This window comes from Meles meles, chromosome 10 (assembly GCF_922984935.1).
Source record: "Meles meles chromosome 10, mMelMel3.1 paternal haplotype, whole genome shotgun sequence".
Classification (NCBI taxonomy): Eukaryota; Metazoa; Chordata; class Mammalia; order Carnivora; family Mustelidae; genus Meles; species Meles meles.
In genome coordinates, this window is record NC_060075.1 from 89,535,666 (window position 1) to 89,559,131 (window position 23,466).

Here is a 23,466-nt window from a genome sequence, read left to right on the forward strand (position 1 = left end):
GTCCTGGGATCGGGTCCCGCGTCGGGCTCTCTGCTCAGCGGGGAGCCTGCTTCCTCCTCTCTCTCTCTCTCTCTGCCTACCTCTCTGCCTTGTTGTGATTTCTCTCTGTCAAATAAATAAATAAAATCTAAAAAAAAAAACCTAAAGTATAAATTTATTTAAGATTTTATTTATCTATTAGAGAGCAAGAGAGCATGAGCAGGGGGGAGAGGGAGAAGCAGACTCATCCCAGCAGGGAGCCCAACGTAGGGCCTCATCCCGGGACCCCAGGATCATGACACTTAACCGACTGGCCACCCAGGCGCTCCAGATAGATTTATTTTCTGAGAAAGCTTTTCATGCTGGGCTGTACATGGTTTCTTATCCAACGTGCACTTCCCCGAATTTGAAAGGATCTGTTAAATCGTTCAGAAGACCACATTCGGAAGATCTGGTAGTCATACTTAAAGTGCCACAGGCCGCGCTGCTCTTGTGTCTTGCAGATGGCTGTCCTTGCCGTCGCAGGCCGAGCAGGCGGTGATGTCTCTGTCCAGCTCGGCCTGCCCGCTCCTGCTCACGCTCAGAGACCGCTCCCTTCAGCTGGAGCAGCAGCTCTGCTTCTCCTTATTTAAAATTTTCTGGCAAATGCTTGTGGAGAAGCTGGATGTGTACATCTACCAAGAAGTAAGTAAGAGCAGACCGCATGTCCGGGCCGAGAGGATCAAGGCGACCGTAACGCGAACCGCTCTTTGTTTCAGATCATTCTTGCTAATCACTTCAATGAAGGAGGAGCGGCTCAGCTGCAGTTCGATATGACTCGGAACCTGTTCCCCCTGTTCTCCCACTATTGCAAGAGACCGGAAAATTATTTTAAACAGTAAGCTCCATATTTAAGTGACTGCTAATGTATCAAGTGTTTAGAGGAGGTTGATTGTTTTTGTTTTTTGTTTTTCGGTTTGGTTTTTTTTAATAACAACTCTCAGGGTTCCAGTGATGTTTGGTGGGCTAAGTAAGGCATCAATTGAAATTTTAAAATATCCACTATGTACCCAGATAATCAAAGATGACCCCCCAGATTTATCAGGACTGGATCTAAACTACGTGTTGGGCCTTTTGTTTCTTGCATTTGGTTGAATGCTCCTATTTGTCTGTTACTAGAGAGAGAAAATGTAAACAAGTGCAATTCTGCCATATTCAAGAAGTAGAAGAAATTAAAATTATGCTTAGTATCTAATAGTAGGCCAGGCCTGAAGAAAGTCTGTTTTCTTAAATATTTAGTATTGATTTTGATTCTATGCATAACTACAAGTGTGTATAAGAACATTTTTAGAAATTGCTGATGTAAAATTTAAATTATTGGGGAGAATTTGAGATTATAAAGTATTCCTTTTACTATACTATAAAATGATTTTTTTTTTGCTCATTTTAGTAGTCATCTGAAATTTTTTTTTTGTTTCTCTTCCCATATTCTAATCTAGCTAACCGCTAAGCTACATTTAATAGGCTATTATGTTAGTATCATTATTATATTTTGGGAAGTAATAGATACATATTGAAAACAATGGTCCTATTATAGTAATCTAATGAAATATAAACACTATACAAATACATAGTCCTAATGTGTTAAAAGAGCCAAATAAGAAATCCATCAATACTTTTGGGGCACCTGGGTGGCTCAGTGGGTTAAAGCCTCTGCCTTCAATTCAGGTCATGATCCCATCATGATCCCAGGGACCTGGGATCGAGCCCCACATCGGGCTTTCTGCTCAACAGGGAGCCTGCTTCCCTCACTCTGTCTCTGCCTGCCTCTCTGCCTACTTGTGATCTCTGTCTGTCAAATGGATAAATAAAATCTTAAAAAAAAAAAAAAAATCCATCAATACTTTTTACAGAAGGCATATGGACTAGCAGTGCAGGGAAGCTATTGAGTTTCCGAAAATGAATATATTATGCAGTAATGTGGCTGATACAGATAATGGACCTCCTGCCCTTCTTTTTTTTTTTAAACAGTGTCAAAGAAGCCTGTATTGTTTTGAACCTGAACGTGGGTTCTGCCCTACTTCTGAAAGACGTCCTTCAGTCCGATTCTGGGCAGCCTCAGGCCACAGCGGCCTTAAATGAAGTTGGAATTTACAAACTGGCTCAACAAGATGTCGCGATTCTACTTAATTTGAGGACAAACTGGCCTAACACTGGAAAATGATGCGTCTCTTTTTGTTTTGGAGTTTTTTGTTTTTAACCAAGAGGAAGTCAGTTGGATTTCGAGTTATATGATGATGTTCTGAATTAATGAAACTGAACAATTGAAAACTTTATAGAATCATTTATTATCTTGAACTTACGGTGTTATTAAAATGCTGACCATATTTTCTCAGTCCTCTTGTTCCTAAGAAAATAAAAACAGAAAATTCAGAAGCCAGAAAAACTCAGAGTAATTCCATTTACAAATATAAATGCTATGTCTATCTATTGAGTAAGATACAAGAGCAGAGATAATAAATTACAAAGAATTTTCAATTTCCTATGCTAATTAAGGGAGACTACTGTAGATAATCAAACACAGCAAATAAATTTTTAAAAAATCAATGTAGAATGCATGTTTATAATTGAAGTTCTTGTATTTGGTTTGGAAATTCACTGTGTTTCCTGCAAGAAAACATATGAGATGGTGACCAAAACAGAATTGCTCTGATTTTCCACAAATGTCCTTACATTTAAAATCCTTCCTAGGGGTGCCTAGGTGAGCATCAGACTCTTGGCTTTGGCTTAGGTCATGATCTCAGGGTCATGGGATTGAGCCCCATGCTTTGGGCCTCCGGCTCCATGGGGAGTCTGCTGCAGATTCTCGTTATCCCCCTCCCTCTGCCCCCCTACCCCTGTGCGCGCGCTCTCTCTCTCTCTCTCATAAATAAATAAACCTTTAAAAATAAATAAATAAATAAAATCCTTCCTAGTTCCATTCCATATGACAGTAGACAGTCTTTTCTTTTGGATGAAACATTTCAGGCCAGAGCACTGTGTTTCATTCGTTCCCCCCTCAAGGGTAGGGATGGGAACTAAACAGTTTTTGTTTAACATTTATGTAAGTGACAACAAGCTGGGAATCTTTAACTTTTCTTCCAACTTTTCCTTGGCTCTGGACTCTGTTACATAATGATTTCTTGATTAATAAATCATCAGAGAACAAAATATTTAAAGGCATTGAGTTACATTGGTCAGAAACCTTCTACAGCTATCAAATTTTATTCCTTTTTTTTTTCCCCCTAATTTAGCATTTAGTTAGTCCTTTTCAACTGTAATACCCCAAATCTAAAATTGTTGGGCTGGTATGCAACTTATACTGATTTTTTTGTTTTGTTTGTTTGTTTGTTTGTTTGTTTTGAGTAAGCCCTGCACCCAACATGGGGCTTGAACTCATGACCCTGAGATCAAGAGTCTCATTCTCTACTGATTGAGCCAGTCAGGCCCCACAACCTCTACTATCAATAAACATTTACTTGGTGATAAATAACTTTGAGGAAATATGCTGAGAGAACTTTACTGCTCTATATTTTATAGAGAAATTTTCTAACTGGTATATTGGGCTCAAAGCTTTTCTGTGAGTTCTAGCAGACTGGGGCTTCTCCCCCTCATTCTTTGAGAACTGCTGGGCTTTCCCATTGAGAAAAGAATGAATCTGCCCCAGAATTTCCTAATTCCAGACTTGACTGTCACTCCTTGCTTTCTAGACAGCTGAAAGTTTCAAGGGAATGAAATGTTTCTGTCAAAAGGTAGGAACTTCTGTTTTATAGTCCTTGTACCTCAAAGTCATGTCCATTAAATATCAGCCATGTCAAAATAAACTTACACTTCAGATCTGAATTTTTCCAAAGTTATCATATGTCCATCATCTTGTAAAACTTCATCTTCATCCAAAAGACCCAGGGTTTTCAGGCCTGTAAAGTCAGAATGAGAAGAAAGGAAAATTTATGAAGCGAGCATTATTTTCAACTAGAGAAAGTTCAAGAATGAGCACAAACTGTTACTTCAGTGGGTAGAGATACTGACCTTCTCGGTACTGCCCAAATGATATGTTGCCTTTATGTGAAGTGTCCATCATCTCAAACATAGACATGATGTTAGAGTGATCCATAAAGAAAGGAAAAGCCACGCCTGTTACTTTGGCAATTCTCAGTCGTTCCAATATAGATATTAAATACTCTCTTGGTTTTTCTGTAAAAGAATGGTTCCAATTCTTTCTGATATAAAATTAAGATATATCACACATGGAAACAGTCATTTAACAATTATTAAATAACTATGTTCAAGGTACTGTACTAGGCACTAGGGTCATATACCTTGCTCACAAGCAAAACAAGACATTAGACAATTAATTACATATACAAAGTGCTCTACCCTAGATATGGGACCTGGGAATTTTTTTAAAAAGAGCTCCTCAGGTGATTCTAATTTGTAGATAAGTGTCGAGGGGGAGGAAAAAAAAGTATAACATGAGGGGTGCCTGGGTGGCTCAGTGGGTTAAGCCTCTGCCTTCAGCTTGGGTCATGATCCCAGGGTTCTGGGATTGAGCCCCACATCGGGCTCTCTGCTCAGCGGGGAGCCTGCTTCCTCCCACCCCCGCCTGCCTCTCTGCCTACTTGTGATCTCTCTCTGTCAAATAAATAAAATCTTAAAAAAAAAAAGTATAGCATGATGCATGAAACAAAGTAGCTAAAAAAAGGGATCAAATGCAAATAAAAACAGAGACTCTTAGGTTAATACAGTCTTCCAATTAGGAAGGATGAATGTTCACGTATAAAAGCAGTATTTTGGATAAGTAGGGCAGCTTTCATTTGAGCAACATGGAGGCTGAAAAAAGAAGATCAATCCACTTTCCAGAAATAATGCCGGCCAGTTATGATGAAAAGCAGCCAGAAGCTAAGATGGAGCAGCTGAGATGATGAACACCACTCATTACACACACGCACACACACACACACACAGTGATTATATATTTCTTTGAAAAACTTTTTTCCTGATGGGGCGCCTGGGTGACTCAGTCAGTTAAGCATCTGCCTTCGGCTCAGGTCACGATCCCGGAGTCCTGGGATCGAGCCCTGCATCAGGCTTCCAGGAGCCTGCTTCTCCCTCTCCTGCCTGCCACTCGCCCTGCTTGTGCTCTCTTTCTCTGTCACATAAATAAATAAAATCTTTTTAAAAAAAGACTTTTTCTTGAGAATTTCATAAATGTATAAAAGTAGGAAAGTATAACGAACCCGTCAACCTACTTTAACTTAAAATTTGTGGCCAGTCTCATTTCACCATCATCTCATCAAGGTCCCTTCTTCCTGTATTGTTCTGAAGTCAATTACAGTGATAATATTTCATTAATAAATATCTGAGCATGTATCTCTAACAGATAAGGACTCCTTTTGAGATATAACTGACATGCAGCATTGTGTAAGTTTACATAACATGTTGATTTGGTACATTTTTAATTTGCAATATGATTGTCACTGTAGTATTCGCTAACACCTTTACCACATATTTCTTTAAGATCTAGTCTCTTAGCAAGTTTGGTGTTTATCATACAGTGATACTGTCTGTCAGCCCTAGGCTGTGCATTAATTTCCAAGAATTACCTTACTTGCCCTCAAACAACAGCTCTCCTACTCCCCCACCGCTCACCATTCCACTCCATTTCCACAACTGGCTTTGTTAGATTCCCTATATAAGTGGTGTCTTGCAGTATTTGTCTTTCTCTCACTTAGCTCACTTAGCCTATCCTCAAGGGGCATCCTCATTGCAAATGGCAGGATTTCCTTCTTTCTCATGGCTGAATAATCTTCCATTGTATAAATATACCACATCTTCATTGTTCATTTATCTTAGACAGACACTTGGGCTGTTTCCATACCTTGGTTTTTGTGAATTATGCAGCAGTAAACATGAGTGCGCAGATATCTCCTTCAGACCCTGTTTTCATGTCCTTTGGATATACACCCAGAAGTGGAATTGCTGAGGCATATGGTAGTTCCGGTTTAATTTTTTTTCAGATTTTATTTATTTATTTGGCAGAGATCACAAGTAGGCAGAGAGGCAGGCAGAGAGAGAGGGGGAAGCAGGCTCCCCGCTGAGCAGAGAGCCCGATGCGGGGCTTGATCCCAGGATCCTGAGATCATGACCTGAGCCGAAAGCAGAGGCTTAACCCACTGAGCCACCCAGGTGCCCCTGATTTAATTTTTCGGAGGAACCTCCATACTGTTTTCCATAGTGGCATTTCCCTGATAATTAGTGATGTTGGGTATCTTTTTAGGTACCTGCAGGCCATTGTATACCTTCTTTGGAAAAATGTCTATTTAGCTCCTCTGCCCATTTTTTTTTTAAGTTTTTTGGTTTTTTTCTTTTTTTTTTTTTAGTAATTGCTATATCCAACATGGGGCTCAAACTCATGACCCCAAGATCAAAAGTCCCGCGTTCTCCTGACTAAGCCAGCCAGGAGCCCTGCCTTGACCATTTAAAAAAAAAAAATTTTATTTGCTTGTCAGATAGAGAGTGAGAGTGAGCGAGCACAAACAAGGGAGTGGCAGGCAGAGGGAGAAGCAGGCTCCCCGCCGAGCAGGGAGCCTGATGCGGGATTCAATTCCAGGATCCCGGGATCATGACCTGAGCTGAAGGCAGACGCTTAACCCACTGAGCCCCCCAGGCGCCCCCCAGGTGTCCCATTTTTAAATCAATTTTTTTGCTATTGAGTTGTAGGAGTTCTTTATACATTTTAGATCTTAAATGATACCAGTTTGCAAATATTTTCTCCTATAGGTTGCCTTTCCATTTTGTTGTTTCTTTTGTGGTGCAGAAGCTTTAAATCTGACATAATCCCAGCTGTTGGTTTTTTCATTTTGTTCTTGTGCTTCTGGTGTTGTATCTGAAAAATCATTGCCAAGACCTGTGTCAGGGAGCTTCTTCCCCGTGTTTTCTTCTAGGAGTCTTATGGTATCAGGTTGTCCCACAAATTTTATGAATTGAGAACACTTTTTAAAAATAAAAAAGTTGAGGCGCCTGGATGGCTCAGTCAGTTAAGCATCTGACTTTGGCTCAGGTCATGATCTCAGCGTCCTGGGATGGAGCCCCATGTTGGGCTCTGTGCTCAGCAGGGCGTCTGCTCCGCTCCCTCTCCCTCTGCCTCTTCCCCTGCTCCTGCTCTCTCTCTCTCTCAAATAAATAGAATTTTTAAAAAAGAGTAAAGAAGATTTAAAAAGTAAAAGTGAATTTAGTGGCTTAGTCCTTAAGTGTCTGCCTTCCGCTCAGGTTGTGATCTCAGGGTCCTGGAGTCCTACATCAGGCACTCTGCTCAGCGGGGAGTCTGCTTCTCCCTCTCCCACTCCCCCTGCTGTTCCCTCTCTCAATGTCTTTCTCTGTCAAATCGATAAATAAAATCCTAAAAAAATGAATTTAAACACTTATTCAAATAGCACCTACACATCGTGATTATGTTTTTAGATCTCTCTTGTGCCTTTCTATACAAATTTTAACAGACTATAGAGAAAACTGGGTTACTGAAGGCAATCCCATCACGTATGTGGTCTTCTGTCCCTTCTCTCTGAACTACTTATCAAATTCAGAAAAAGAAAAAAGGCCAGGTTCGAATTTCAATTTACTACTTTTCTTTTTAAGGACAGAGTAAGTAAATAATGCTAATGGAACTTGGTGTGTTTCTCTGATGAAGGATTTTTACGGTATATCCTTTAGACTACATGAGATGCTATAATGTTTAAGTCTAGAGTCTATAATTTATACTCTGCCTGCTTCTAAATATGTTTTGAAAATGTTTACAACAGAAGTAATAAAAATATTACCTTTAAAGAAATATTTTAAGTAATCTCTCTACCCGAGATGGGGCTTGAACTCACAACACCGAGAACAAGAGTCTTTTTTTTTTTTTTTTCAAGAGTCGTTTTCTCCACTGACTGAGGAAGCCTGCTGCCCCTCAAGATATGACTTTCTAAAACACGAAGGGGGGTTGCCTGGCGGGCTCAGCTGGTTGAGTGTCCCACTCTTGGTTTCAGATCAGGTCATGATCTCAGGGTCCCGGGACTGGGCCCCACGTCAGGCTCTGCACTGGGCGTGGAGTTGGCTTGAGATTCTCTCTCCCCCTCACTCCCCTTGCTTGTCTGTGTACTCTCTCAAATAAATAAATCTTTAAAAAATTTAAAAAATAAAACATGAAGGGAAGATCCAAATGTTACTAACCACCTAAGTTATATAAATGTCAGCTGATAATGACAATCAGTTTTTGTAAAACAAAACCTCAAGTTCACATCTTAATAATAAATGCTAATAATTATTGAGCCCTCACTATGTGCCTGGTATTCCTCATAACCCTCACTTCCCCAAGACCACAGCTAGTATGAATCCATAGTGTGCTCCCTAAAATGTGCAGGCTTCACCACACTCTACTAACTCAAATATGGGAAGCATCCGGAAACCCTAAACCTTGTCAGCCATGATGGTCTCTATTGAGTTTTTCCTCCTCCATAACTCTCAAAGGTTTCTTTCTTTCTTTTTTTTTTTTAAATTTTATTTATTTATTTGACAGACAGATCACAAGTAGGCAGAGAGGCAGGCAGAGAGAGAGATGGAAAGCAGGCTCCCCGCTGAGCAGAGAGCCCGATGCGGGGCTCGATCCCAGGACCCTGAGATCATGACCCAAGTGGAAGGCAGACGCTTTAACCCACTGATCCACCCAGGCTCCCCCATAAATCCCTTTAAGATCCAAGCTTTTCAAACTGGGATCCATGTCATAACGCCAGAGGCTTCGTAAAGGTACAAGGTAAAGATAATGTTTCTTCCTGAGAATCAATCATACTCTGGTGAGTAATATGAAACATTTATAGTAAGAAATGGATATCTTTGTAGAAGAACAAAACTTGTAAATTTTTATGGTAATACAAGTGATTCCAAAGAAACTTGTCAGGCAGCAGCAGGCTAAGGCCTCACACACCAAAGGTACAAGTCCCCTCTTCTCTGCCATTAGTAGCACCTGGGCAGAGACCCTGGAGAGGCATTGTCCTATACTCTGGACACCCGCCAAACCCTTCCTAAGCTTCTCCTCAGTATTTCTTCATCTTCATCCGGCCCCTCCCCACCCCCTTTGGAGTTTGTAAAGATGTTTCAAGAAGTTTACATTGTGGGGTGCCTAGATGGCTCAGTCAGTTAACTGTCTGCCTTCAGCTTGGGTCATGATCTCAGGGTCCTGGGATAAAGTCCCACATCAGGCTCCCGGCTCAGCAGGGAGTCTGCTTCCCCCTCTGACCCTCCCCCCTGCTTGTGCTTGCTCCCTCTCTCTCAAATAAATAAATAAATAACATCTTTAAAAAAGAAAAAGTTCACATTGTTACAGGGGGTAACAGCATCTCAGTTTCTTACATTGATGATTATTTAAATTATGAATGGGATAGGATTACATTAATTGTGTAACTACTACCAGACCTCCCCTTCCTATCCTCTGCTGAGAAAATCTGTCTTGATCTTAGATTCTCATTCCCCCACCATGCCTTCTATAGGAGAATGCTGTTTTTGCCAGACGAGTTCAAAGCCTTTTATGTTAAAGGAAAAAACCGAATCCTTGAGATACTACATCGGTTGACATTAGAAAGAGCTTGAGAGAAAAAGGCTAGGAAAGAAGCAGGAAACAGAAAAAAACAAACAAACTACAAACTAAAAAAAAGACCACAAAGTACCTACTAGCACAGTGAATGAGAAAACAGACAAAAACAAACCCACTTCAAGGCATATTAACATTTAGAACAACAGGGATAAGGGGTGCCTGGGTGGCTCAGTGGGTTAAGCCTCTGATTTCAGCTCAGGTCATGGTCCCAGGTCTCAGGGTCTTGGGATCGAGCCCATATCGCATCGGGCTCTCTGCTCAGCAGGGAGCCTGCTTCCCCTTCTCTCTCTGTCTGCTTCTCTGCCTACTTGTGATCTCTCTCTCTGTCAAATAAGTAAATAAAATCTTAAAAAAAAAAAGAGGAAGACATGTATTAAGAGAGAGAGAGAGAACAGGGATAAAATAAAATCTTTGAGATGAGAGAAAAAGTCTTCATTAAACAGGTCAAGAATCTAAAGACGTCATGATATCGTTCTCTTCAGAACAACTGTGGCAATTAGAAGGTGAAGGGGCACAGCCCTCCAAATTCTGAAGGCAGTACTTTCTGAGAATTGTATCTACCCTAGTTATCATGTTTGAGTGTAGGATGAGACACCACCATACACGTGAGTTCTCCAACGAAGCACGCTCCTTGGTCTGTCCTCCAGAGGAAGGGAGAAAGGAAAAAAAAAAAAAAAAAAAGTGCGGGTGTGGTTGGCGGGGAGAGACCCAAGCACCATAAACCAGGCTGTAAGCACAGGAGAGAGGTGAAAAGGTTAAGAGAGGTCGGAGGTCGGAGAAGAGAGAGGGAAACCCCTGAATTACAGCCACACAGCAGCGCAGCTGGGCCTTCAGTCTAGTCCGGAGCAAGAAGACAGAGCTGGGGGATGCCCTGGGGTGGGGGTAGGGGGGGGTGGTTACACCGTGACTCTCCTCTCCTACGACTCTCCTGTCCTACCTAGAGGAGAGCTCTGCTTGGGTGAAAAAGAGAATATCGATGACTGAGTAGTAATGACAGAAAATTTAAGTCAACGTTTAAAATGCGGTATTACTAATTTCCGGGAAATCAACAAAGGAAATAGTCATAGCATGCTACACAGATTCGCTGTGGATATTTGCCTAATAATAATGCACATTCTAAATGCTGGCCACACCAAAACTGAGTTATAATTTTACTGGGAAGGTGGGGATGAGCGGGAACAGGTGCGAGTGTGTGCGCGAGCTCGCCCGCACGTGCGTGCCTGTCTGTAAGCAAGCTGACGTTTCCTCTTTCACAGTAAAAAGCCAAACTAAACCCGGGGGCTGAGGGGACATTGGTAAGTAGCAGTAAAGTCTGTGATCTAGAAATATCAAGGAGTTGGCAATCATTCTTTACAACAGGAATCTGGGGCAGGGAGGGAAACGCTGTTTTTCTCTATAAGCCTTGGGGTGATTTTGACTTTTAAACCCCATACGCATATACTTTTATAAAAATCGAAATGAAACACGTGCTGGTTGCCAGCCGTAGGGTTAACTTATATATTACCCATTCAATCTTCCCCCATTCTCCAGAAGAGGACCCCGACGTGCAGGCCCTCGCCCACACTCCGCTAGTGCTAAGGACGACCCTCCCCCGAGCCTCTCCCACCCGCCGCGAGCCTCCCCCCTCCGAGAGCCCCGCGCACCTGGCCAGTGGCCGGCACAAAAGAGGCCGTTCACCGCGACTCGTTTGACCGAGGGCCACGGTGTTCGCAGTAGGGCTCCAGCCGCCGAGGCCGGGCGCGGAGTGCGTGCGGCGGGGTCCCGGGGAGGGGAGCGGGCCGGCGGTGCGGGCGCGCAGGGAGGGCGGCACCGGGAGTTTCTGGGAACCGCCCGGGCAGGGAGGCGGGTGGGAACGAAAGCCGAGCGGTAGGCAAGACTCTTACCCGGCCGGAAAAAGAGCAGGGTGCTGGTGAGATAGTTCAGCAACTCCATAATGCGGTGTTTTTCCAAGTAATTCCTGGCCTCCTGCTCCCTGCTGCCGCCCGCCTGCATGGCTCGGCGTGCGGGCGTTGCTAGGCGACCAGGCGGCGTCGGGGCCGTTGGGTTCCACCCCCTCCGCCCCGCGCGGTCGGCCTTAGGGGGCGACCTGAGACCGGCGTTCTCCGCTTCCTCGCGGAGAGGAAGCCTGGGGGCGGCGTGGGGTGGCGCCTGCGCAGACGCTGAGGGTGGCCGGTGCGGAGCCCCTGGCGAGCGGAGGGTCGGGTTCCCACGCTGGGCGGACGGCTGGGCCAGATTGTCTTTTCCTGTTTTTGTCTCGAGCACCTAGCCCAGTGCTTGTTGATCCGAGGACTGAGACCTCGGGTTCCAATAACACAGGAGAACCTGGGGAATTAGAGAGCATACAGGGAGAGTCCTAAGTCGGGGCAGGAGTCCGCCGGCTTTCTGCCCTGGGCTGCGGGTCGGGAAGCGTGCTGGGATCCTGAGCGCCAACGTCCCTGCAGCTTAACCAGGCTGCGCGGAGGGGTCGTGTCAAAGGCCATCTGACGGTCGTGTTGAGGGAGAGTCACTGAGTACGACGGGATGCAGGTGCATAGCAGGGCCCGGCTTCAGTCGTCCGTATGCCTCGGAAACTGGACTCTAGGCTGGGACTTCTGTCCTTGAGGGCCAGGCTCGGAAGCCTGTGGCCTTACCGTCAACAGGGAGTTATCCCAGGACAGGCACTTCAAGGAGAGAAAAGACAAATAGCCAATAAACATACGAAAATATTCCCAGCCTCTTCGGCAATCCTGTATACAAAACTACAAGAAAATGCCAGTTTACATGTAGCAGACTGGTCCTAGTTAGGAAGTTGGACAATATCGAGCTGGCAAGGATACACTGCAACAAAACAGTGATGATGGGAGCCCAAATTGGAGCACCAAATTGGACAATCGATTTGGAATTATCTTGATAATGCAAGCATGTTTCTGCACGTAGAGAGCTGCTCTTGGACAGGTGTACCCGGATGCATGCACAAGAATATTCACAGCAGCACTCTTCATAATAGCAAACACTGACAACAGCCCCAAAGTTCATCAAGAACACAATGGATTGGGGAGCCTGAGTGGCTCAGTTGGTTGGCCATCTGCCTTTGGCTCAGGTCATGATCGCATGTGTTGTGAGATCGAGCCCCATTTGGGGCTCCGTGCTCTGCGTGGAGTTTGCTTGTCCCTCTCCCTCTGCTCTTTCCTGGCTTGTGCTCTCTCTCTCTCTCTCAAATAAATGAATAAAATCTTAAAAAAAAAAAAAATGTCAGGACTGTTCTTTAATGGAGGGAGAGAAGACCACGTGGTGGTTCATTGGAGAAGGTGATTTCTGCCTGGTGCTCTAAGCTCAAGACATTTGGTCCTCCCTGTGGGAGCTTCACTTACTCTCCCTGAGTTACTCGGGTCCTGAATAAATAGCTCTGCTCTTGGAATCTCAGATGACCTAGAACCTTGACCTGGAAGCGGTCCGACCTCGGACCTGGAGTGGTCAGATCTTCTGTGACTATGGAGTCAGGCTGCACACTGGACCCTGCGGACATCTTCCTGACTCACTGTCTTCTGTTCCAAAAGGTTGCATTTGTGTGCCCAGTGCTCCCTCTTACAACAGTTCCCAAGGAAGTCATGCTAAAGAGAAGTATCCAGATGCCACCTAGTGGAGCCAGCTATTTGTGTTGATGCCATTTCTCTCTCTCAAGGTTTTACTTATTTGAGAGAGTGTGTGCGTGAGCATGAGCAGGGGAAAGGGCAGAGGGAGAAGCAGACACGCCGCTGAGCAGAGACCTTAATGTGGGGCTCCATGTGGGGCTCGATCCCAAAACCCTGGGATCGTGACCTGACCCAAAGGCAGATGCTTAGCCGACTGAGCCAGCCAGGTGCCCCATGCTGGTGCCATCTCTTAAGGCAGTTTGAGCTTAATTAATCACCGTCATCAACATCGTCACCCTAACGCGTCACCATCCTTTCGACTTCCCCCTCGCCCCTCTCCTTTGTTATTGCTAACCCTTTAGTGGTTTGGGAGAGTAACTCCAGTTGGACGGCATGAAGGCGGTGCTTCCCAGTCACGACTGCACCTTAGAACCAACCCGGTCCTTTAGAGAGTACTGGAGGTAGGGCCCCATTCTAGATGCCCAGAAGGGAATCTCTTGAATTAGGGCCGAACATTGGTAGTTCTGTTGCTGTTGCTTTAAAAGCAAGGATTGAGGTATAATTAACATTTAAGAAACTGCACATCTGGGGTGCCTAGGTGGCTCAGTGGGTTAAAGCCTCTGCCTTTGGCTCAGGTCATGATCTCAGGGTCCTGGGATCGAGCCCCGCATCAGGTTCTCTGCTCAGCGGGGAGCCTGCTTCCCCCACCCCCACCTCTCTGCCTGCTTGTGATCTCTGTCAAATAAATTTTAAAATAAATAAATAAGCTGCACATCTTTAAGGTGTACCCATTGATAAATATACATCCATGAAACCATGACTGCTGTCAAGACGAGGAACATATCTGTAACCCCCAAAGGTTGCCTTGTGCCCCTTTCTAGTTCCTCCCCCTCACCCCTCCTCCACCCTGCTCCCCCATCGCCAGGCAACCACTGACCTGCTAGCTATTCCTCTAGATTAGTTTACATTTTCTGAATTTTATATAAATGGAGCCACATGGTATGGGTTTGCTGTTCTTGTTTTGGCTCAGTGAGTGTCTTTCACTCCATATAATTTTTTTAAAGATTTTATTTATTTGTCAGAGAGAGAGAGAGAGAGCACAAGCAGGCGGAGCAGCAGAGGCAGAGAGAGAAGCAGACTCCCCGCTGAGCAAGGAGCCCCATATAAGACTCTATCCCAGGACCCTGGGATCATGACCTGAGTTGAAGGCAGACACTTAGCCGACGGAGCCACCCAGGTGTCCCTCGATATAATTATGTTTTGAGACTCACCCATGTCGTTGCACGGTGCAGTACCTCATCGCGTGCTGGTGCTGAGTAGGACGTCAGGGACGGCGGAGCTATGACAAACAGACCTGACATGAACATCGGCGTACGGATCTGGGGTGGGCACGTGAGTTCACCTCCATTAGGGAAAGAGCTAGGAGTGGACTGCTGGATCAAATGGGAAGTGCAGTATTTTGAGAAAATGCCAAACCATTTTCCCCAGTGGCTGTGCCATTTTACCTCCCCAAACTGGTGGTTATGAAAGGCCCCCCAGGGCAAGCCTGGTGCTCAGGCGGGACTGAGACCCTGCCTGATGGCCTCCTGGAAGTCCTGGGCTGAAGGTCTGAGTAACATTGCTCAGGATCCCCGAGAGTAGAGTCCCGCAGCCCTTCTCCACCCAGGACACACGCGGGAATCTCGTGGGGAGCCTCTTACAAACACAGCATGTCTCCCTTCTCCTGCAGGGACCCTGATGTGATTGCTCCACAGACACCGGGAGCATGTGGAGGGCTGTCTCAGTCATCAGAGCTTTTCTTAACAGCTTCCTGGGTGGTTCTAGAGCACAGAGTGACTAACCCCCCCTTGTTTGCCCAGGACTCCTAAGGGGGCGGTTCTGGGAAACTTATCACCACAAGACTAGGAAATCCCAGGTCAGCTGAGCACCTGGTCGCCCTGTTTGCGGACCACTAGCACAAGGGCGCGGGCTTTGGCATCAGACTTGCCAATCTCTCCGTGCACCGGGGATGTGTAGCTCACGGGGACAGTGTGTGTGTCGGGAGCATTGTATAAGGGGGAAGCTGAGCCTCCACAACAGACTGTGGGGTGACTCCTCTCTGTTTTCTGTTTCAACCAGGAGTAAGTCAGAGATGCCTCAGCTAGGAGTTTTGCTTGCTGTTAAAAAGGAGTGGAAGGGGCACTTGGGTGGCTCAGTCGGTTAGGTGTCTGCCTTTGGCTCAGGTCATGATCCCAGGGTCCAGGCTCCTTGCTCAGCAGGGAGTCCGTGTCTCCCTCTCCTTCTCCCCCTCTCCATTCTTATGCTCTCTTGCTCGTTTGCCTTCCCTCTCTCCCTCTCAAATAAATAAATAAAATCTTTTAAAAAAATAGTGTAGAAATTTCCATGTGCTCTTCCTTTGGCTCTTCCCAATGACAATACATCACATAACCATAGAACATCACCATCGGGGCGCCTGGGTGATTCGGTCATTGAGTGTCTGCCTTCGGCTCAGGTCATGATCTCAGGGTCCTGGGATCGAGTCCCGAATTGGGCTCCTTGCTCAGCAGGAAGCCTGCTTCTCCTTCCCTTACTCCCCCAGCTTGTGTTTCCCCTCCTTGCTGTCTCTATCTGTCAAATATATAAAATCTTAAAAAAAAAAAGAATATCACCATAGAACTAGGAAATCAACACTGGTACATACTATCCACTGGGGCATAGACCTCATTTGCATTTCACTAGTTTTTACCTGAATTCTTTTTTCTTTTTCTGTCCTGTTTCACTTTTTGTTTAAAAAGTAATCTCTACACCCAACATGGGCCTTGAACTCATGACCCCAAGATCAAAAGTTGCATGCTCTACTGACCGAGCCAGGCGGGCACTCCAGTTCTGTTTCATTTTTGAGGATACTTCTGTATTTCAGAATATCATATAAATGGAGCTTCATTTTATAAACTGAGACTAAATTTAACTTCCATCCCACTGACTGGGTCTGCTGAAGCTTGAATTAGGTCCACCAAATCGAAGCCCAGAACAAATTTATGAAAAATCTTCTTTGTGCTTCTAAATTATTTCTATGATGGATGATGACCTCAGATGATTTGCTATTTATCCAATTTACCAGGGGGATCGAGGACCCTTTCCCAAAAGGCTTCCCGTGCATGAGCTGTGTGGTCCTCACCAAATGACTTGACCTCCACAAGCTTTGGTTTTTCTCATCTGTAAAATGGGGGCAAGAATCTCCCCCACCTCATGGAGTTATTGCAAAGTCTCGCCTGCAGCTGGCAGCTTGTGGGGTGGAATGAAGGGTGTGGTCTCTCATGGCTATGGGTGGTGACCAGGGGGCACACGGTCCTGTCTTCCCTAGCTGAACCCGAGAACGCATGTCCCCAAACAACACTACTCACTGATGTCAGACTTCAAGTGCATCGTGGATCTGTGGGCTCTTATGGCTTGTCCTACAACCTAATCACCCTTGATATGACACTTAAATGGAAGAATATATTCAGTTCCAAGTGCAGCATTTGGAGCACAGCCCACAGAGTGGGGACGGCTTTTACAGGAAAGATAGATCATTGCTTTGTATATTATTTTTTGAAACTAAGAGACCCACTTTGCCCAATGCCCTTTTTCAGCAGAAATACGTTTAGAAGACAAAAAGGGGTAAAAAAAAAAATTGGATGGCTTAAGTGTTGGTCATTTCTAAGGGATAGCAAAGTTCTCCTTTCTGGTCTTACTAATGGATTAAATTATTTCATGTAGTTTGACGTTAATTAATATAGAATTACACCTGTTGCATTGGCCAAACTGGACTCATTTGGACTCAGCTGTGCACCTCTCCTCCCTCTCTGTGTGCAGCAAAGTTGGGCTGATGGCTCGAAATGGGTAGGCCACGGTGGGAGTATTAACATCACAGAAATCATCAAGTGCTTCCCCTATCATTCCCCAAAGCCCGGTATTTGACATTTATCCACACACCATCGATGCCTCCATTAATTTTTTTTAAAGATTCTGTTTTTAGGGGCGCCTGGGTGGCTCAGTGGATTAAGCTGCTGCCTTCGGCTCAGGTCATGATTTCAGGGTCCTGGGATTGAGCCCCGCATTCGGCTCTCTGCTCCGCAGGGAGCCTGCTTCCTCCTCTCTCTCTGCCTGCCTCTCTGCCTGCCTCTCTGCCTGCCTCTCTGCCTACTTGTGATCTCTCTCTCTCTGTCAAATAAATAAATAAAATCTTAAAAAAAAAAAGATTCTGTTTTTAGGTAATCTCTATACCCAGCATGGGCCTAGAACCCACAACCCTGAGATTGAGTTCCATGCTACACCGCCAGAGCCAGTCAGGTGCCCCAATGCTTCATTTTTTTTTTAAATTTTTTAAGATTTTATTTATTTATTTGACAGAGAGAGATCACAAGTAGGCAGAGAGGCAGGCAGAGTGAGAGGAGGGAAGCAGGCTTGCCGCAGAGCAGAGAGCCCGATGCGGGGCTCGATCCCAGGATACTCGGATCATGACCTGAGCTGAAGGCAGAGGCTTTAATCCACTGAGCCACCCAGGCGCCCCAATGCTTCATTTTTTAATTCAACATTTATTGTATGCCTGCCGCTATTTTAAGAACCATGGGTCATTGAACAAGACAGCTCCTTGGAACTCTAAGGGGACCCCTAAAGGTAAATTCGAAGTCCAAGGAAACATGAAATATACATGGTTTGAAAGAAAAGGCACCTGAATGTCAGGGTAACCCATGTGAATTTCCAACTCAACATGGCGGGTGGGAAGGACTGTGTTTAAAGCACCCCCCACCCCCTGTGGTCCATTTTTAACCACCTCCAGAAAGTGCATTCATTGTAATCAATTATACTTGCTCACTTTCAGTTATTTTTTTTAAAGATTTATTTATGTATTTATTTGAGAGAGAGAGAGAGATCTAGAGTGAGTACACAGAGGCAGAGGGAGAAGCAGACTCCCCACTGAGCAAGGGGCTCCATCCCAGGACCCTGGGATCATGATCTGAGCCAAAGGCAGATGCTTAACCAACTGAGCCACCCAGGCTCCTCACTTTCCGTTTTTCTCTGGCTTATTTCCTTTTCTCTGTTATTTCCAGACTTTTCAAGCTTTTAAGCCCAGAGCCAAACACTGTACTCTGTCAAGCACAAATGTGAGATTACCTCATGGCTTCATTATATTTCCTCATTACTTAGGCCTCTGGTATTTTAGGTATTTACTTGCCTAAATTTTAAATACATCAAAGCAATTCACCAACAAATTAAAATGACAAATTAACAAATTAAAATGATGAGACGAGAGGAGTTCATGCCTCATCCCAGCCCCCATCCCACCCGATGCTAACTTTCTCTGCTGAGCCTGGTAACCAGGAATCCTGAATCTCAGTATCCCATTCCATTTTTTCAGAAAATACCCCTTCTGGCTCTAGCTGGGTGGGTAGGGAAAGAGCAGTTGCTTGGCTGCATGGGGGAGGTGACTGGGCTCCCCGGGGTCCAACAACCTCCTATGAGACTTTTCACGCCCTTCTCCATTTTCAGCCCATTTCTGCCCCTTCCCCTCTGTGGCACCTGCTGCCCCCCGGGGTGGGGGGGTGGGGGGGCGGGGAGCTGGGGAGAAAGCGGGCCTCTCATTAGCATTCTGCTTAAACTGCTTTGCAACTTTCTTCTTTCTGCTGACACAATTATCGCTCCAAGTCTGCCATTTACTTTTTGTGTCTGTGTGTAAACTTTTCAACCTCAAAGTGCACAGTGAAATGAACCAGTCTTGAGCCTACAACCTGATAAATATTTCACCAACAATTATATTCATGTAACAAGTTCCCAGGTCAAGATACAGAACACTTCCAGCACCAGAAACCTCCCTTGTGCCCACCAAAGGTAAGAGCTATTCTACAAAGTGGTCTGTTGGTATTCAAGGCTTTAATTCACAAGGTTACTTTGAATGCCAATTCATTAATTAAAATGTTGAACAGTGCTGGGTTCAGCGTAGACCTGGAGGGAATATCCTGCCAAGTGCTTGAAGGTGAGTGCCCCTGGGGGCACTCTCTCCGCTGATTCAGTCAGTCCCATACTCAGGGCGGTGCATCTAGTCCATAACAAATTTGTCTCAGTTTACCGAGTTGGACAGAACCAAAAGACTTGCAAAAATTGCAAACAAAACCAAAAACATGCATCATGGTTTCCTCCCTGTTCGCTTCACTTCTCTGGGGCTCTCTGCCTTTACGCCATTCTGATAATGTGTTGGAATTGCTGTCTTTTCCCTGTCAGCCCCAACACGGTGTCCAGATTACTCAGGAAAATTGGGAGACGCGCGTGCGTGTGTGCGTGTGCGTGTGTGTGTGTGTGTGTGTGTGTGTGTTTGGTTGGGGGGTAGCAATAACTGGCTAGGAAATCAGATAGGGAAGAGGAAGGAGCTGAGAGAAACTGAAAATCCTGATACAGGGAGCAGAATCTCCAATTTTTCCAGCAGCTTCCACAGTGCTTGCTCAGGTCTCAGAGGAAGCAAACACTTTTGTGATGATGAGGTTTGCTTTGATTAGAAATTTACTGAAATATTTGAAGGTGAAAGGGAAGCCCAGAAAACTTCCCCAAATTTCTGAAATCTAGAGAACTTTCCCAATATTTATGACCTTAGATCAGATTTGTATTTCAAAAGGTCACAATGAATGATACACCTCCAAGCCGCTGGCAAGCTTCCTACAACCGTTCTGTCTGACACGGACTTTTATGGGACTTATTTAGTTTTTGAGATATTCAGCTTTTCTGCACTTTCCTCATTTACCTGCCTAGGTGAATGGCTTACGAGGCTGTACTGAATAAAAATACACTTATTAAAATACATGCCTGGGAACTGGACTAATCCCAACCAGATCAGAAAGCAAGAAATAATCCATTGGGCAAGTGCTTATTGCCTAACGGGAAAAATAAAAAAGGAGAAAAATATTTTAGTAAAAGAAATTCCAGAGACCTGAGTAAGCCAATTAAGAGATGCACAGAATTTTATTTTAATTAAAAAAAAATATTTCATTTACTTATTTGTCAGAGAGAGAGAGAGAGCGCACAAGCAGGGGGAGCAACAGGCAGAGAGAAAAACAGGGTCTCTGCTGAGCAAGGAGCCCAATGTGGGACTTGATCCCAGGACCCCAGGATCATGACCTGAGCCGAAGGCAGCACTTAAGCAACTGAGCCTTCTAGGTGTCCTGTCACATAGACTTTTAAAACCCCACTGTGGAAAAGTCTGTAGGTGGAGTTTATTTGTACAGGAAGCAGTGAGATACCATGGAAAGAGCACTAGACCGAAAAAACAGGCTTGCCCATCAGCCAGCGGTGTGGTTTTTGTACCTCAGTTGACCTCTCTGTGTCATAGTTCCCTCACTCGTAGAAGAGGGTCTGTAAGATCACTTCTGGTTTTCTAGGGGTTCTCCAAGCCTGTGACTAGAACCGAAGGAGGCTTCTCAGTCTAGGTTTGGAAAACACAGAATGCTTAGGCTCCTTTCAAAATGGACTGAAAGGTCACCCAGGCCAATATGGTATTGGGTGGCCAGGCAGAGACGAAGCTTAGACCAAATGGCTATATGCTGTCCTTGGTGCTAGAAGCACGGCACTGAGGTTTTGTGACTACGGGTAATCCTTGTGTACAAACATTTATTTGCAAGGAGCTTACTATGTGCCAAATCTCTAACCCACTTCCCCTGGTTTTCTTTTCTGCACAACAGTGAAAGGCAGAGGCAGAACGTTAAGAAATGCGTCTTAGTGCGACTTGGCACTCCAATGGCCCTGCTCTGCCCTCAGTGTGCTCGAACCACTCTCCAAGATCGTTTTCCCCGAGCCGGGACCTTGATTTCAAATGTGCTCTCGATGCTGTGGCAAACTAGTTTCACTAGTAATTACTTAATTCTTTCTTAACACTTCTCCCATGCTCCCACACACATTCAGGTTACCCGCGGTCACGGAGAAAACGGCGGCCACCAGGTGTGAATTTCCCGTCTTCCCAACAGCCAGTCTGCAAGCTGACTTCTTCCCCAGTGCCCTGGAGGAAAGGCCCCTCTTCCTACTGGTCCTTCCATTAAACAAGGAGGCCCTGAGACTGAGGAGACACTAATGCCCAGTGGCCTTTGTAAACCACCCCAAATCTCTGCTCATCAATGCCTCAAGGTCACGAGCACAGAACACTAACAAGGTCAATCAATCACCAAAGTCAACCAGGCTTTAAGCTACAGTCCATCCAAGAACTTTTTTGCTTCCACCTTCTCTGTAAAAGTCTCTTCCCTGTTGGTGGCGTGCCCCCAACCACTTCCTGTTTGGTGCTGCCGATTCAAATTCTTTTTGGCTTACATAAACTCTTAGAGTTTTAAAAATATGCCTCAGTTTATCTACAAACCCTATAAAACCCTACAAACACATGCATTTGTGCTCACCTCCCTCTTGCCTTCTCAAAGCCTTCCCTTCTTCTTTTTTTGGGGGGTGGGGGCTCTCCCCAAAAGAGAATGTGAGCAAGAGAGAGTGAGCACAAGTGGGGAGGGGGCAGAGAGAGAGAGAATGAATCTTAAGCGGGTCAGCGCCGCACCTGACATGGGGCTCCATCTCATAACCCTGAGATCATGACCTAAGTCAAAACCAAGAGTCAGGGGTGCCTGGGTGGCTCAGTGGGTTGGGGCTTCTGCCTTCGGCTCAGGTCGTGATCCCGGGGTCCTGGGATGGAGCCCCACGTCGGGCTCTCTGCTCCGCAGGGAGACTGCTTCCTCCTCTCTCTCTGCCTGCCTCTCTGCCTAGTTGTGATTTCTCTGTCAAATGGATAAAACAAAAAAACAAAAAAACAAGAGTCAGACACTTAATCACTTGACCCACCGAACCACCCAGGGGAGTCTCCCTTTTTTCTAAATCACCCCCTGCTTCTTCTGCTCTTCCCCTCCCCTACCGTCCCATTCTTACCAGCATACGAATCATAATCTTGTCTTTTCTCCCCTGAAAAACAATAAATAAAAAGAAACAAAATCCAAACACTCTCTTGAGCCTTCTTATCTCCTTAAGATCTGCCGACATTCATGAATTTCCTTCAAATCACCCCAGTCTGTGTGTGGGCCCTACCACGCCATCATACCTGCTTTGCCAGGGTCACTGTAGTGGGTTGAATAGTAACCCCCCAAACGACAGGCCCCTCGGACCTGTGAGTATGAACTTATTTGGAAAAAGATGTCATTAAGTTAAGGTCTGGAGATGAGATCATGCAGGATGTAGGGTGGGAGGTAAGTCCCCTGCGGATGTCCTCACAAGAGAAAGGCAGGGGAAATCTTCGATGTGGGAGAGACATAGGGGCCATATAGGAGCCATGTGAAGACAGAGGCAGCGATGGGAAGGATGTGTCTATTAAGCCAAGGAATGCCATGCACTGCTAGCAGTCCACTAAACTGGAAGGATCCTCCTCTAGGGCTGTCAAAGGGAAGGCATGCCTGCTCGATTTTGGGATTTCCGGTCTCCAGAACTCTGAGAGAGAAACTTTTTCTGCGGTAAGCCACCACATCGTGGTAATTTGTTACGGCCGCCTTAAGAAACTAATAGTCACCCATGACCTCCATGCTGCATAAGTCCAAACACAATACCATCTGGATCTAACATCATGCATAGTATCTGACTCAGTTGACTCTTCCTTCCTTGAAACAGTTTACAGTCCTGTCTTTGAAGGAACCACTTTCTGATGGGTTCTCTCTTCTCTTTGGGAATCCTTCAGCTTTGGGTTCTTTGCTAGTTTTCTGCTTCTGCCTCACCTCTAAGCGTCTGCTCTTCCCACTCTATGTTCTCTGAAGCAATCCCACTCACGCTTGCGGCTCTAAATATCATCCATATACTAAAGGTCCCCAGACTGGTGTTTACAACTTAGAGCTGCTGATCCTTTCAGTCACGCGTCTGTCACACCTACTTGGCACAGCAGCTTCGGAGATCCAGGGATCCCACTGATGAGCCAACACACGCGTCCAGAACAGGACTTCTGAGCTTCACCAATCTCTCCTCCTGCCTGTCCCCTGAAAAACTCATTCCTCCTCTGGTTCCCACATCTCGAGAAATGGCAGGCATCTCCATGTAACCCAGCCTGGGAGTCATTTCTCTCTACTCTCAGATCCAATTCCCAAGCAAGTCTTCTCAATTTAATATGTAAGCTGTATCTCGACTCCATTCACTTCCTGTCTCCACAGACATCATCCTGGGACCACTCGAACATGGCGTCTCACCTGGTCTCTTGAACTAGCTTCTGAGTGATTC

At 45.4% G+C, this 23,466-nt stretch overlaps 2 protein-coding genes across 4 annotated transcripts in view; one reads left to right on the forward strand and one right to left on the reverse strand.

The window, feature by feature from the left end:
• Positions 1–2,817, forward strand: part of RINT1 (RAD50 interactor 1) — a 40,973-nt gene extending 38,156 nt beyond the window's left edge. For 2 of the 3 annotated variants that reach the window (XM_046021393.1, XM_046021394.1), the window contains 3 exons: positions 483–663; positions 738–856; positions 1,990–2,817. In XM_046021393.1, coding sequence (XP_045877349.1) covers positions 483–663; positions 738–856; positions 1,990–2,182 — 493 coding nt within the window. In that variant the 3' untranslated portion in view covers positions 2,183–2,817. The remainder of the gene's footprint in view (positions 1–482; positions 664–737; positions 857–1,989) is intronic. The other variant, XR_006820569.1, reaches the window with a different exon arrangement.
• Positions 2,311–11,727, reverse strand: EFCAB10 (EF-hand calcium binding domain 10). Its single transcript, XM_046021395.1, has 4 exons — positions 11,509–11,727; positions 4,027–4,191; positions 3,827–3,914; positions 2,311–2,365 (listed from the first exon to the last, which is right to left on the reverse strand). Exons 1-4 carry the CDS (start codon positions 11,615–11,617, stop codon positions 2,329–2,331), a joined length of 399 nt encoding a protein of 132 aa, XP_045877351.1. The 5' UTR covers positions 11,618–11,727; the 3' UTR covers positions 2,311–2,328.
• Positions 11,728–23,466: the final 11,739 nt, after the last annotated feature.